This window comes from Symsagittifera roscoffensis, chromosome 2 (genome assembly GCF_963678635.1).
Source record: "Symsagittifera roscoffensis chromosome 2, txSymRosc1.1, whole genome shotgun sequence".
Taxonomy (NCBI): domain Eukaryota; kingdom Metazoa; phylum Xenacoelomorpha; order Acoela; family Convolutidae; genus Symsagittifera; species Symsagittifera roscoffensis.
Window position 1 is genome coordinate 43,122,200 of NC_087063.1, and position 13,049 is coordinate 43,135,248.

General features: G+C 36.0%; 1 protein-coding gene across 1 annotated transcript; it reads left to right on the top strand.

The window, feature by feature from the left end:
* The first annotated feature begins 3,646 nt into the window (after positions 1 to 3,646).
* LOC134839845 (uncharacterized) lies at positions 3,647 to 8,716 on the top strand. The gene is made up of 6 exons (XM_063855469.1): positions 3,647 to 4,139; positions 4,717 to 4,930; positions 5,483 to 5,597; positions 6,136 to 6,295; positions 6,616 to 6,873; positions 8,708 to 8,716. Exons 1-6 carry the CDS (start codon positions 3,951 to 3,953, stop codon positions 8,714 to 8,716), a joined length of 945 nt encoding a protein of 314 aa, XP_063711539.1. The 5' UTR covers positions 3,647 to 3,950.
* The last annotated feature ends 4,333 nt before the right edge of the window (positions 8,717 to 13,049 follow it).

Below are 13,049 nucleotides of genomic sequence, written 5' to 3' on the forward strand. Positions count from 1 at the left end.
GTTTTTTCAAAAATTTGCCTGCGGCGCAGAAAATTTTGCCGAAATGGGGGCAAAAAAGTGCTTTGGGAGAGCTCGAAAAATCAATTTGGTCCACCTAAAAAAAAAAGGTCGTCAAAATTTTCGATTTTTTTTGAAAATCCGCCCCCCCCCCCTCGAGAAAATCCTAGATCCGCCCCTGACAGAAGTGAATTATTTTTATATTGGCCGTGTTGATTGTTATTGTTCCGAAAGAAGCAGATTCTTTCGGTTCGGATGGAATTTCTTTAAAAAAAAATAGCAAGTTTTTCACTGGATATTTTTGCCAAAATTTATCTATTAAGCCTGAAAGATATAAATTTCTTGAGCACAAAACATATTTCAGCGAATTTGATTGCCAAAATTTTGCTTCAAACATTCTTAACGACATTCGGGACATTCACGATCTGATTTTTTATTTACAAACTAAATCAATTTCTTAAAAAATCAAATTCGGCACAAAATTTGAACTATTTTCATTTGAACGACTAAATCATATATTTTTTTCGAAACAAAGCTAACAAAAAGTATAAAAAAACGGTTTTGCTATCTAATAACTTTGCTCTCACAAAATTGTATGGCAAAAATGTGTTAATTTAATATGCAATGGTTTTTCCGGATATCCGATTATATTTTTTTTCCATCTATCCGGGATTTTTTTTGATTTTGGCTATCAAGTAAATAACTGAATTACTGCAGTATTAAAAGAGTGTTTGGAGAAAAAAGCGGGGAGCACCCGTCAAAAAAGGGACAAAACAGCAATTCAATTGACTCTGACAAAAAATTGTCAAAAATTGATCATTTTATCGCTTAGAGATGATAGCGTAAATTGGTTTGATCGAAAAAAAGTAAGGCGAATATTCGATTGATTAAAAGCAATTCTTCTTGCAGAGTATGAGGGTCTATAATTTACCTGACGGTAGGGGCTATAATGACAGAAAACATATTTTTTAATTGATATAAAATGTTTTTTTGTAGCAGTTGATTTTTGTTTTGAACGAATAGACATTTTTTTGGCTATCAGGGAAGAACAAAAGATTAAGGCTATCCGAAAACGAAAAGTTTTTAGGCACTCCGAGAACATTTTTTTTCGGCTTTCCATAAATGTCAATCAGAAGCGAGTCTTGAAATTAAAACAATTTCAACCTTTTCAATTTTGCAATGAAATTTGGAGGATAAAAATTGTATTAAACTCTATTGTATAATTGAAATTTTGTTTGATAGACTGCATAAACGGTTTTTATCAAATTTTATTTGATAGATTGAATAAACAAAAAGCGCAGTTGCCAAAAGCGTGCGAGAATTTGAGCAAGTACTGCTAGCATTTGTGCGACACCAGTGATTTCATTAAGCAATCTAAATATTAACCTAAGTGATTTTAAATCTTGTTTAATTTCACTCTTCTCGGTCAATTTGTTTTTTTTTTTGGAAAATTTTAAATTAAAAAACACTCATTTTTCAAATTGTTGTTCAAAAATTGGTTTATTTGAAATTTCGCAATAAAACATTCGATCGATATAGCTTCGCCTAATTTGCGTCGTAGTTGAGTGGTCAGTTGAAATTAAATCAAGTATCTTTTATGAAAAAAAAATTCTAACAGTCTAAGCATCTGGTTAACCACGTTTTCTATCATAAAGATCATTTATCCACGAGGGATAGGACCAACATACGAGCTGTACAGCTCATCACGGCAAACCGCTGTTGTGCCCCAGTCCTTCATAACCAGTCCTTCCACGTTCCACCCAATTGTGATACCCTTTTTACAAAAAAAGTTGCCTAACATTTTATGTCAACCCGGTTTTACTGGTCACCAAAAATTATTTTAGCTTTTTGTTAATTTTTTTTTAAAAAAAACTTATTTTACCAGAACTATTTGGCAGCTATATCAACAAATAGCAGTTTCACAATTCCTAAGAAAACTTTTAAACACCTCTTTCTTGAAGCAAAATCTCTTATCGCAGAAGTGCTCATGGAGCAAGCATTTGACTACATTGCCCAGTCCTTGAAGAGCACGCAAGTGCAAACCTTGGGGGCCATTTGAAGTTCTTGTGTGGCGCTTGCCTGGTTCAGGTTGGAGGTAGAACCTATTGAACTTACGTTTTCATCACATATTACAGGTTTTCAGATTCCCTGCTTCTTTGTGAAACTGAATCTGAGTGATGGCCATTCAATTGCCAGGGAAACAATAAGGGCTTCAATTGGTTTTGTTCCATTAATTCAGATTGTAAAAGTTGACCGCTTTTAGCCTTGTCTAATTTGCTGTGTAGTAGTGAGCTCGGTTGAGAATGAATTGCGTCTTTTTTGCGTCTAACTATCAGTTTTAACAGTCGGCACAGTTTACTCCGTTTTTTATCATAACTACTTATTCCACCCAACTGTGACGCCAAACACGCAAGAAAGTTGAGCACAATTACAATCCATTTATCAAATCTAGCTGTGAAGCTATTGCAAAACTTATATCTGGTTGATTCTGGTCACCAAACGTTATTGTGGCCACCTTAACTTGAAAAACTATTGACAATGACCCGATTAAATTTGCAGTTTTGCTCGTCAGTGATTTAAAAGTTCGTACGAAAATTTTTAAATACCCTTTTCCAAGCACAATCTTCTCGCTAAATTGCTCATGGACCAAACACTTTGCTACAACTGGATCTGAAAAGATGCAAAAACTATCATTTTTGAAAAAAAATCATTGTTTTTGGTTTATAAACAAGACTGTTCGAATCAGGGACAAGGTTGTTGAACGCTTAGACTGCGCTCTTAGCTCTCTAAGGTTCTTTTTGGAATATATTGATCAATTAGTTGCCTTAATTCAATTTGGAAAAATTTTTTGAGCCGGAACAAATTGACTTTCTCCTCAATATTTAGAGGAAAAAAATGGAGTTTTTCCGCCCGTTAACTGCCCGTTATTGCCAATTTTATAACATCCAGGAAACGTATTGCAAGTGAAGTATCTTTTTTGTTATAAGCGTCAATTTTTTCAGATGATAAAACAAATCTCGTCAAAAATTTTCAGTCATTGTTTCAAAAATGTACAAGATAAAAAGGTCCATACCTGAGAATCTTAGACAGAACAGGATGTTTTAAAATTGACTTTGTACTCATTTATAAAAAAACTTCAGTTTTGATAATGTTGATTTAAAGTCGGAAAAGTTGAGCAGTTTTAGCAATTTCTTACATAGCATCATCAAAACATTTAATTGTAAAATCAAAAGAATCAGAAAGATATTTTTCCTTGGCATTCTTTGGATCTCTTTAATTTTAATTTTATTTGAAGTTGAAATTTTTTATGATTTTGCAGAGTTATTTGGACATTATGGTTCGAGTTTGTTTCAGTTTTGTGAAATGACAAACAATGGGACTGACAATTGAAGATGATATGGCCCTCAAATAACTGTTCAAAGTTCGATCCGCGCGAGATGAATAATTCTGACCCGATAAAGATTATTTAGTCACCATTTATTGAAAAAAAACAACAACTACTTCAAAAGACGCCCTTTAATCAAATCAAATACGCTTTTTTCTATCGGATTCAAAGGTATTATTTGTTTATAATGACATTTAAAAGAATATGAATGGATAGTCAAATGCTTAAACCAAAATAAATTTCCGAACTAACTGCTGAGAAACATTTTAAAGATATTCATTATATCAAATTTCAAAACAAACGTAGGTTTACAGGCGATCAGAAATTGTTTTGGTCATCGAAAACAATTACCCTGGCTTCAAATTCTCATGACAATAATTTGCGCCTGACTCTGCTAAAAACTAACATGCACTAATTTTGTTGCATCAGCTCGTATCTTTGTCAAAAAATCGTTTGAAAAAATCGATCATAAAAAAAATCAAAGAGTTTGCTTCTTTAATTGACATTTCTACTCCGTGAAAATTTTGGTTTAGTTTGTACTAGTTATATGCAATCCTAGTTATAACTTATGATAATGATAACTCCCGACTACTGGTACTGTGACGACCTGCAGAATGCGTCATTCATGGAGAGAGTGGAGCAGTGGGATGAGATTCTGGAGATGAAGTACCACATTCAGATCCCCATCATGGACGAACACACCTGCAACACACTCAATGTACTCCTGTACCTAGTCATCATCTCGGGCGCATTCGGGGTGAGTGCTCATATAACCTAGAAATTATATAGCTACATATTGTGCCGTAGCTAAATAATTAACATAACATTTTCAAAAGATCACCAACCTAATAGTAGCTCGCCATTAAATGATTCTAAGATGCGGTTTCAAGTGTTTACACCGCCCTTTTCTCTCATGTTTAGATATCATGCACACAAACAAAACCGGTTGCATAAAAATTTTATTTTGCTCAAAAGTTTTGGACTGCAGCCATTTATTCAAGTTTTTGATTTTCAATTTTCGTTTCTATTCGGAGATTTTTTCGCCTGATGAAGAATCCTGAATTTCACATATCTGCTGATCGCAGGTCGCTCTATCATGGAACTGAAAGTTGTTAACTTCTCTTTTCTAATGGGGCGATTGCCTCATAGTCTTTTTACTCGGCTCATTTCACCCACTTTTCCTTCTAACTATAGTCTATTAACCAGAAATTTCATCACGACTTTTTTGCTCGACACTGGCACCCTTTCTTGCCACTCGAAATAATGCCGATAAAGTTTGATTTTGGTAAACTATGAAATTTTTTATCAGCTTTTTGAAAGGTTGTCAATTTCAGACACTGGTCAACTTCATCATCTGTTGCGCGTATGCTCTCAAGTACCTCAAAGACTCCTCCATGTTCAGCCAGAGTGATGTGCTCATTTCCAGCATGGGCGTGTTGGACTTTGTCAGTGCCATGATGCTTATGGTGGGCACATCTCTCTTTGCCAATCAACCCACCAACGTGCACAATTCATTAGTGGAAGTGAGCTGCACTTTCATCTACGCAGGTGAGGCGGTTTTTGAAACTTAAAAAAGAAATGAAATGATTGCGACTAATGACTACAGTTTGGCTAATGATGACATAAGTTTTTCAAATCGAATTTGATGATGTCAGTGAAAATTGTTCATAAGCTTACAGCTCTCATTATTATTTTTTTTCTGGCACTTTCTATCGAATTTAGTAAAGCTGAACTGTAATCTAAAACTATACAAGAAGTCTTCATTTCTGTAACAGTGTCCAAATTAGACCCGCGACTGAAGTTGAACTTACGCGTCTAAAATTTGGCTGGATAATATTAACGGTAATGAAAGAAAACGGCTCAGAAATAAGTTAAGATACACGCAAGACTAATGAGAGTGCGTAACCGGCGCAATCATCATGAAGCTGATTGGTTGTCAGCGATCATTACCAGAAGGCGAATGCGGAAGAAAGTAAAATTTGGGAGTAAAAAGTATTTTTTCATTTTTTTCTTTCTTATGAACGCTTAAAACAACACGTTTGCCCGTTTGCCATCAGAATTGACTGACAGATGTCAGCAATCTGTAGATCTTTTTTCTAGGCTACACTCTTGGCAGTCGGACTACATACTTGATGATGTTGCTGATAGCTGTGACTAGATACGTGGCCTTATGCAGACCCCAAGACTACTACACGTGGTTCTCAAGGCCCAAATTGTTAGTCATTTTTCTTTTGTTTTTTGCATCTAAAATATCTATAACAACAGCAAGGACAGATTTGGTCTTTTTCGGATGGTTTCGGACATATTTCAACCCCCATTATGTTACAAAAAATATCACAGGTGAATTGTCTTTTTCATATTTTATCTTTGTTCGCAGGGCGTCAAAACTTTTCAGAATTTAAAGAAGTGGTTGATTAAAAAAAGTCGAGTTCGGCTTGAATGAAAACAAAACCATTTCAAGTATAAATGTGCGGTCAGATTCTTCGAAAGTGAGAACAACAGAGGTATTGAGAGTAAATTGCCGGAATAGCCATGCGTTAGTGCTAACTCTTTCTTTCGGAACAAAAACATAACCATGTCCCTAAAATCTACATGGGGAACACGTGTTTATAGGTCTTAAATTTTTTCGAAAAAACATTACAGAATGTTCATTTTACTTTGAAGCGATTCACAGAAATCGCGGGACTCGTTTTTCTTATTTGCTCTTTTTCCAAGGGTTTTAAATATCATGCTCGAACCTCGCTTTATTGCAGGAACTTCTACTTGGCCCTTCTGCTTGCTGTGTCGTTAGGCCAAATGAGCGTGCAGCAGTTGGTCTCATGCCACTTACCAATGAGTTGGTTCAATCTCTTAGGAGGAGACAGTTTGGCAGAGAAGGTGGAGAGGTCGCACGCCCACTATAACATGTTCAAGGTAAGCTAACTGCAAGTGCGCCACATAGTGTCCAGCTGATTGAGAACGAAAGTTTATGCAGACATTTTTTTTGGATCTCGTTAGCATTTTCTCCGCCTATAATAGTTTTATAAGTTCCACCTTTAAATGGAATAATTCAACGGTTGCACATACGACTTTGTATCTTGGAGCGAGTTTCCATCATTTATGATATGGTTGGAGGGGTTAGTTAACAAGATTCGTTTTCCAAAATGCTCACAAAGTACACCTGCATTCAATAAAACTGCTTTTTTGATTGTCATAATGGTTTGGTTTGAAGTAAGATTTCATTTTCGTTTCAGCAACTGTGGCAAATAAACGCGTTTGAGAAATTCGGACTTGTTATTTTGACCCTCTCAATTATCACCACTCTGTACATAAAAATAATCAACCACATAAACTTTGTCACTCCAACCCAGCTTGCTAATTCAGACGACGCAGCCCAAATGCGATCAATCAGAAGAACATTTATTATCTACCTTGTTTACCTGTACCTCATCATGTTTCCCCAAACTGGAATGGAACTATTCTTCACTTACGAGTTCCTCACACAACATGACGTTAGTTCCAAATTTTCTACTTTTCACTTCCTTTATGTTAAAACTTTTTTTCGTTTTTTTTAAACAAATTTCAACAAAACTTGAACTTTACGTTTTCATAAAGGAGACTTTTCTTTTGAAAACACCCTTGCCATTCCACCTCTAAGAATGATACATCAATATATGGCTCAGCAAAGTTTGAAAATTCAGCAGAAGATATCTTAAGGAAAATATCTTAAGGAAAACTTAATCAAACACTTAATTAGGTTAACATTATAATAAAACAATCGCAGTTATTTTAAAAGCTAGTCTCAAAGACCCGTTTTTAATAGAGATGTCATTGAAAAAGCGTTCTCATGGATCCCGCAATTATAGTCGTTTCTCATTTAGATTAAAAACACGCTTGAAGAAAAGTGGTCTTACCAAATGAACTAAATTATACAGTCCCCCCTTTGATACTTTTTCAGAAATCCATTTTTGGCCGAATGACCCTAAAATTTTTCTAAGGCGCCTTTGGCGCCAATATATACTAACTTTGAGGGGGAGCGCGCGCCAAAAAAAACGCGATTTTTTTGTCAAAATTTTTCAAAAAGTGCCCAAAAACGGCTTTTTTGACTGTTTTTTCAAAAATTTGCCTGCGGCGCAGAAAATTTTGCCGAAATGGGGGCAAAAAAGTGCTTTGGGAGAGCTCGAAAAATCAATTTGGTCCACCTAAAAAAAAAAAAAGGTCGTCAAAATTTTCGATTTTTTTTGAAAATCCGCCCCCCCTCGAGAAAATCCTAGATCCGCCCCTGACAGAAGTGAATTATTTTTATATTGGCCGTGTTGATTGTTATTGTTCCGAAAGAAGCAGATTCTTTCGGTTCGGATGGAATTTCTTTAAAAAAAAATAGCAAGTTTTTCACTGGATATTTTTGCCAAAATTTATCTATTAAGCCTGAAAGATATAAATTTCTTGAGCACAAAACATATTTCAGCGAATTTGATTGCCAAAATTTTGCTTCAAACATTCTTAACGACATTCGGGACATTCACGATCTGATTTTTTATTTACAAACTAAATCAATTTCTTAAAAAATCAAATTCGGCACAAAATTTGAACTATTTTCATTTGAACGACTAAATCATATATTTTTTTCGAAACAAAGCTAACAAAAAGTATAAAAAAACGGTTTTGCTATCTAATAACTTTGCTCTCACAAAATTGTATGGCAAAAATGTGTTAATTTAATATGCAATGGTTTTTCCGGATATCCGATTATATTTTTTTTCCATCTATCCGGGATTTTTTTTGATTTTGGCTATCAAGTAAATAACTGAATTACTGCAGTATTAAAAGAGTGTTTGGAGAAAAAAGCGGGGAGCACCCGTCAAAAAAGGGACAAAACAGCAATTCAATTGACTCTGACAAAAAATTGTCAAAAATTGATCATTGTATCGCTTAGAGATGATAGCGTAAATTGGTTTGATCGAAAAAAAGTAAGGCGAATATTCGATTGATTAAAAGCAATTCTTCTTGCAGAGTATGAGGGTCTATAATTTACCTGACGGTAGGGGCTATAATGACAGAAAACATATTTTTTAATTGATATAAAATGTTTTTTTGTAGCAGTTGATTTTTGTTTTGAACGAATAGACATTTTTTTGGCTATCAGGGAAGAAAAAAAGATTAAGGCTATCCGAAAACGAAAAGTTTTTAGGCACTCCGAGAACATTTTTTTTCGGCTTTCCATAAATGTCAATCAGAAGCGAGTCTTGAAATTAAAACAATTTCAACCTTTTCAATTTTGCAATGAAATTTGGAGGATAAAAATTGTATTAAACTCTATTGTATAATTGAAATTTTGTTTGATAGACTGCATAAACGGTTTTTATCAAATTTTATTTGATAGATTGAATAAACAAAAAGCGCAGTTGCCAAAAGCGTGCGAGAATTTGAGCAACTACTGCTAGCATTTGTGCGACACCAGTGATTTCATTAAGCAATCTAAATATTAACCTAAGTGATTTTAAATCTTGTTTAATTTCACTCTTCTCGGTCAATTTGTTTTTTTTTTGTGGAAAACTTTAAATTAAAAAACACTCATTTTTCAAATTGTTGGGGACCTTGGGGGCCATTTGAAGTTCTTGTGTGGCGCTTGCCTGGTTCAGGTTGGAGGTAGAACCTATTGAACTTACGTTTTCATCACATATTACAGGTTTTCAGATTCCCTGCTTCTTTGTGAAACTGAATCTGAGTGATGGCCATTCAATTGCCAGGGAAACAATAAGGGCTTCAATTGGTTTTGTTCCATTAATTCAGATTGTAAAAGTTGACCGCTTTTAGCCTTGTCTAATTTGCTGTGTAGTAGTGAGCTCGGTTGAGAATGAATTGCGTCTTTTTTGCGTCTAACTATCAGTTTTAACAGTCGGCACAGTTTACTCCGTTTTTTATCATAACTACTTATTCCACCCAACTGTGACGCCAAACACGCAAGAAAGTTGAGCACAATTACAATCCATTTATCAAATCTAGCTGTGAAGCTATTGCAAAACTTATATCTGGTTGATTCTGGTCACCAAACGTTATTGTGGCCACCTTAACTTGAAAAACTATTGACAATGACCCGGTTAAATTTGCAGTTTTGCTCGTCAGTGATTTAAAAGTTCGTACGAAAATTTTTAAATACCCTTTTCCAAGCACAATCTTCTCGCTAAATTGCTCATGGACCAAACACTTTGCTACAACTGGATCTGAAAAGATGCAAAAACTATCATTTTTGAAAAAAAATCATTGTTTTTGGTTTATAAACAAGACTGTTCGTATCAGGGACAAGGTTGTTGAACGCTTAGACTGCGCTCTTAGCTCTCTGAGGTTCTTTTTGGAATATATTGATCAATTAGTTGCCTTAATTCAATTTGGAGCCGGAACAAATTGACTTTCTCCTCAATATTTAGAGGAAAAAAATGGAGTTTTTCCGCCCGTTAACTGCCCGTTATTGCCAATTTTATAACATCCAGGAAACGTATTGCAAGTGAAGTATCTTTTTTGTTATAAGCGTCAATTTTTTCAGATGATAAAACAAATCTCGTCAAAAATTTTCAGTCATTGTTTCAAAAATGTACAAGATAAAAAGGTCCATACCTGAGAATCTTAGACAGAACAGGATGTTTTAAAATTGACTTTGTACTCATTTATAAAAAAAATTCAATTTTGATAATGTTGATTTAAAGTCGGAAAAGTTGAGCAGTTTTAGCAATTTCTTACATAGCATCATCAAAACATTTAATTGTAAAATCAAAAGAATCAGAAAGATATTTTTCCTTGGCATTCTTTGGATCTCTTTAATTTTAATTTTATTTGAAGTTGAAATTTTTTATGATTTTGCAGAGTTATTTGGACATTATGGTTCGAGTTTGTTTCAGTTTTGTGAAATGACAAACAATGGGACTGACAATTGAAGATGATATGGCCCTCAAATAACTGTTCAAAGTTCGATCAGCGCGAGATGAATAATTCTGACCCGATAAAGATTATTTAGTCACCATTTATTGAAAAAAAACAACAACTACTTCAAAAGACGCCCTTTAATCAAATCAAATACGCTTTTTTTCTATCGGATTCAAAGGTATTATTTGTTTATAATGACATTTAAAAGAATATGAATGGATAGTCAAATGCTTAAACCAAAATAAATTTCCGAACTAACTGCTGAGAAACATTTTAAAGATATTCATTATATCAAATTTCAAAACAAACGTAAGTTTACAGGCGATCAGAAATTGTTTTGGTCATCGAAAACAATTACCCTGGCTTCAAATTCTCATGACAATAATTTGCGCCTGACTCTGCTAAAAACTAACAATTTTGTTGCATCAGCTCGTATCTTTGTCAAAATATCGTTTGAAAAAGTCGATCATAAAAAAAATCAAAGAGTTTGCTTCTTTAATTGACATTTCTACTCGGTGAACATTTTGGTTTAGTTTGTACTAGTTATATGCAATCCTAGTTATAACTTATGATAATGATAACTCCCGACTACTGGTACTGTGACGACCTGCAGAATGCGTCATTCATGGAGAGAGTGGAGCAGTGGGATGAGATTCTGGAGATGAAGTACCACATTCAGATCCCCATCATGGACCAACACACCTGCAACACACTCAATGTACTCCTGTACCTAGTCATCATCTCGGGCGCATTCGGGGTGGGTGCTCATATAACCTTGAAATTATATAGCTACTGTGGTAACTAACAATACCTCTGAGGTTGTATAGTGAAAACTGAAGTGGTTTCGAAGAGTTTAATTAACCATGTTGAAACCGTTTGTTTTTCTGTTTGTTAGTTTCTTACTGACTGTGTTCTTAGCCACAGGCCTGAGAGATTGACTCTCTAAGATTTGTAAAAGGTCACGTATTCTTTGACCTTGGTTTTTTATAATAGGATTATATAATTTACAGATAACAATATGTATAGCACTATCAAGGCCAATATGTGATGACTATCTGGTTACTGCGATAGCAGTAGCAGATGTGAGTAGCACTATCAAGGCCAATATATGAGGACTGCATAGTTACTGCAATAGCAGTAGCAGTTGCGGTACCACATACCCCCTCGATCAAGAAAATTTTTATAATATGTTATTAAAATTTTAAATAATAATGAATAGGAGTTTTAGAACTCAGTTTAAGAAGTTTTGGCTTTGTGTATTAGATTACTCATTTTCCATCTCTCTCTTCGTGTTCCTCTTCTAACTGTAAAGGGATTCGCCACTCGGCGTTCCATGAACGGGTTATATCTAGAGCCTCGCTGCCAAACTTTCTCCTAAAAAGATGTTTCTCCAGCAGACCAAATTTTTTCTCCACCGAATTAGAAGCACCGGGTTTAAAATTTGCAAGCTTGATTCTATATGCTTCGAGCGCGGCTTGGTTTAAGTCTAATAGGTTATTCTGAAACGAGATTGATTTCACCGAATGCTTAATCGGGTTTCCGTATCTGGATGGTCCCTTTTTAGTTCTTCCGCTTTTCCGCACTGATGTTTCCTCAAGTTCGGATTCATCAGAAAACCCCGGAGGATTCATCAATTCCTCGTCGTCTTCCGCATCCTCTCTGGATTGCAGTATCTCTGCCGCCGCGCGCTGAACTCCTCGTTCAAGTACTTGATCCGCTAACCGATTCCAGTCATTCGCCGATAGGTCCTTACTATTGAAAGTGTCGAGGATTGTTTCAGGAGATGTAGTGCGTGTAATTTCTTTCTTGTTTTTTATAGTATTCGACGAACATGCGTGATCTGGCGCCTGCGGTTCGTTCACTTCTGCTGCTAACGCAGCACTTCTATTCTGTAATATGACTTGTTGTGCGTCTTTCGTCGAGATTGGGCCCACTTTAGCCTTAGTTGTTTTCGAGAATGGTCCAGCCAAGTTCGGCTTCGCTCTTCGTACCGCCAAATTCAGTCCACCGCCTTGCAGAGTGTCTTTTGAAGTGATCACCGTTGGGCTGTCCTGAAATTTTTCCTTAGCTGCACCTGGCTGCTCTAGCAATAAGTCTTCATCCGACTGACTCAATTCAGCCTCATCTTGTTCGTCTGATTGTCGCCTCGATTGCCTCTGTTGTTTTTTCTTAGGCTCTTCTCCCGTTGGGGATCGTCTGTTGTTGCTTTTCTCCTTGTTTTGAACAGCAACCTTAACCTTCGCAATATCGCTTTTCCGGTAAACGGACCCTGCAGCTGTCTTAATTGTGGAGGGCGTTTCGGCCACGACCCTTCCCTTCAGAGGTTTCGTGAGGGCCTTACCGCTCTTCCTCCCCTAGTCCTTTCGTATCAGGATTGGTGACGACTGACGTTGCTGTGAAATGGCCTCCGGCTTATCTTCAACGAACCCCCGCTCCCACGAATATAGCATTTCTTTGCGTAGCTCGGGGTTAATGGTACTTGTCTCATCCACTGTACGTTTTAGATCGTTGGCCGAAGTATCACGTCGAGTCTGGTTCCATCTTGCATTGGCTTCCAGAAGCTCTTTTAGGGCCCGCGCTCTTTCCCGATCCTTTGCCGAGTCGACTTGCTCTTTGAATAATGGACTCACATCTCGGCTGTTTTGTCCTTTCCGGACAATCTTTAAGTTGTCACGAGACTGGTCGATTCTCTTTTTGAGTTGCGAAGCCGTCAAGGCGGAGCGCTCCAGATGTTCCTTATCTAAACGATCAGAGTTTTGTAAGAACC

Coding starts and splice junctions, on each gene's coding strand:
- LOC134839845 (XM_063855469.1), top strand. CDS start 3,951: ATGATAATGATAACTCCCGACTACTGGTACTGTGACGACCTGCAGAAT. Junction 5,598..6,135: donor TGGTTCTCAAGGCCCAAATT/GTTAGTCATTTT, acceptor GCTTTATTGCAG/GAACTTCTACTTGGCCCTTC. Junction 6,296..6,615: donor CCCACTATAACATGTTCAAG/GTAAGCTAACTG, acceptor TTTTCGTTTCAG/CAACTGTGGCAAATAAACGC.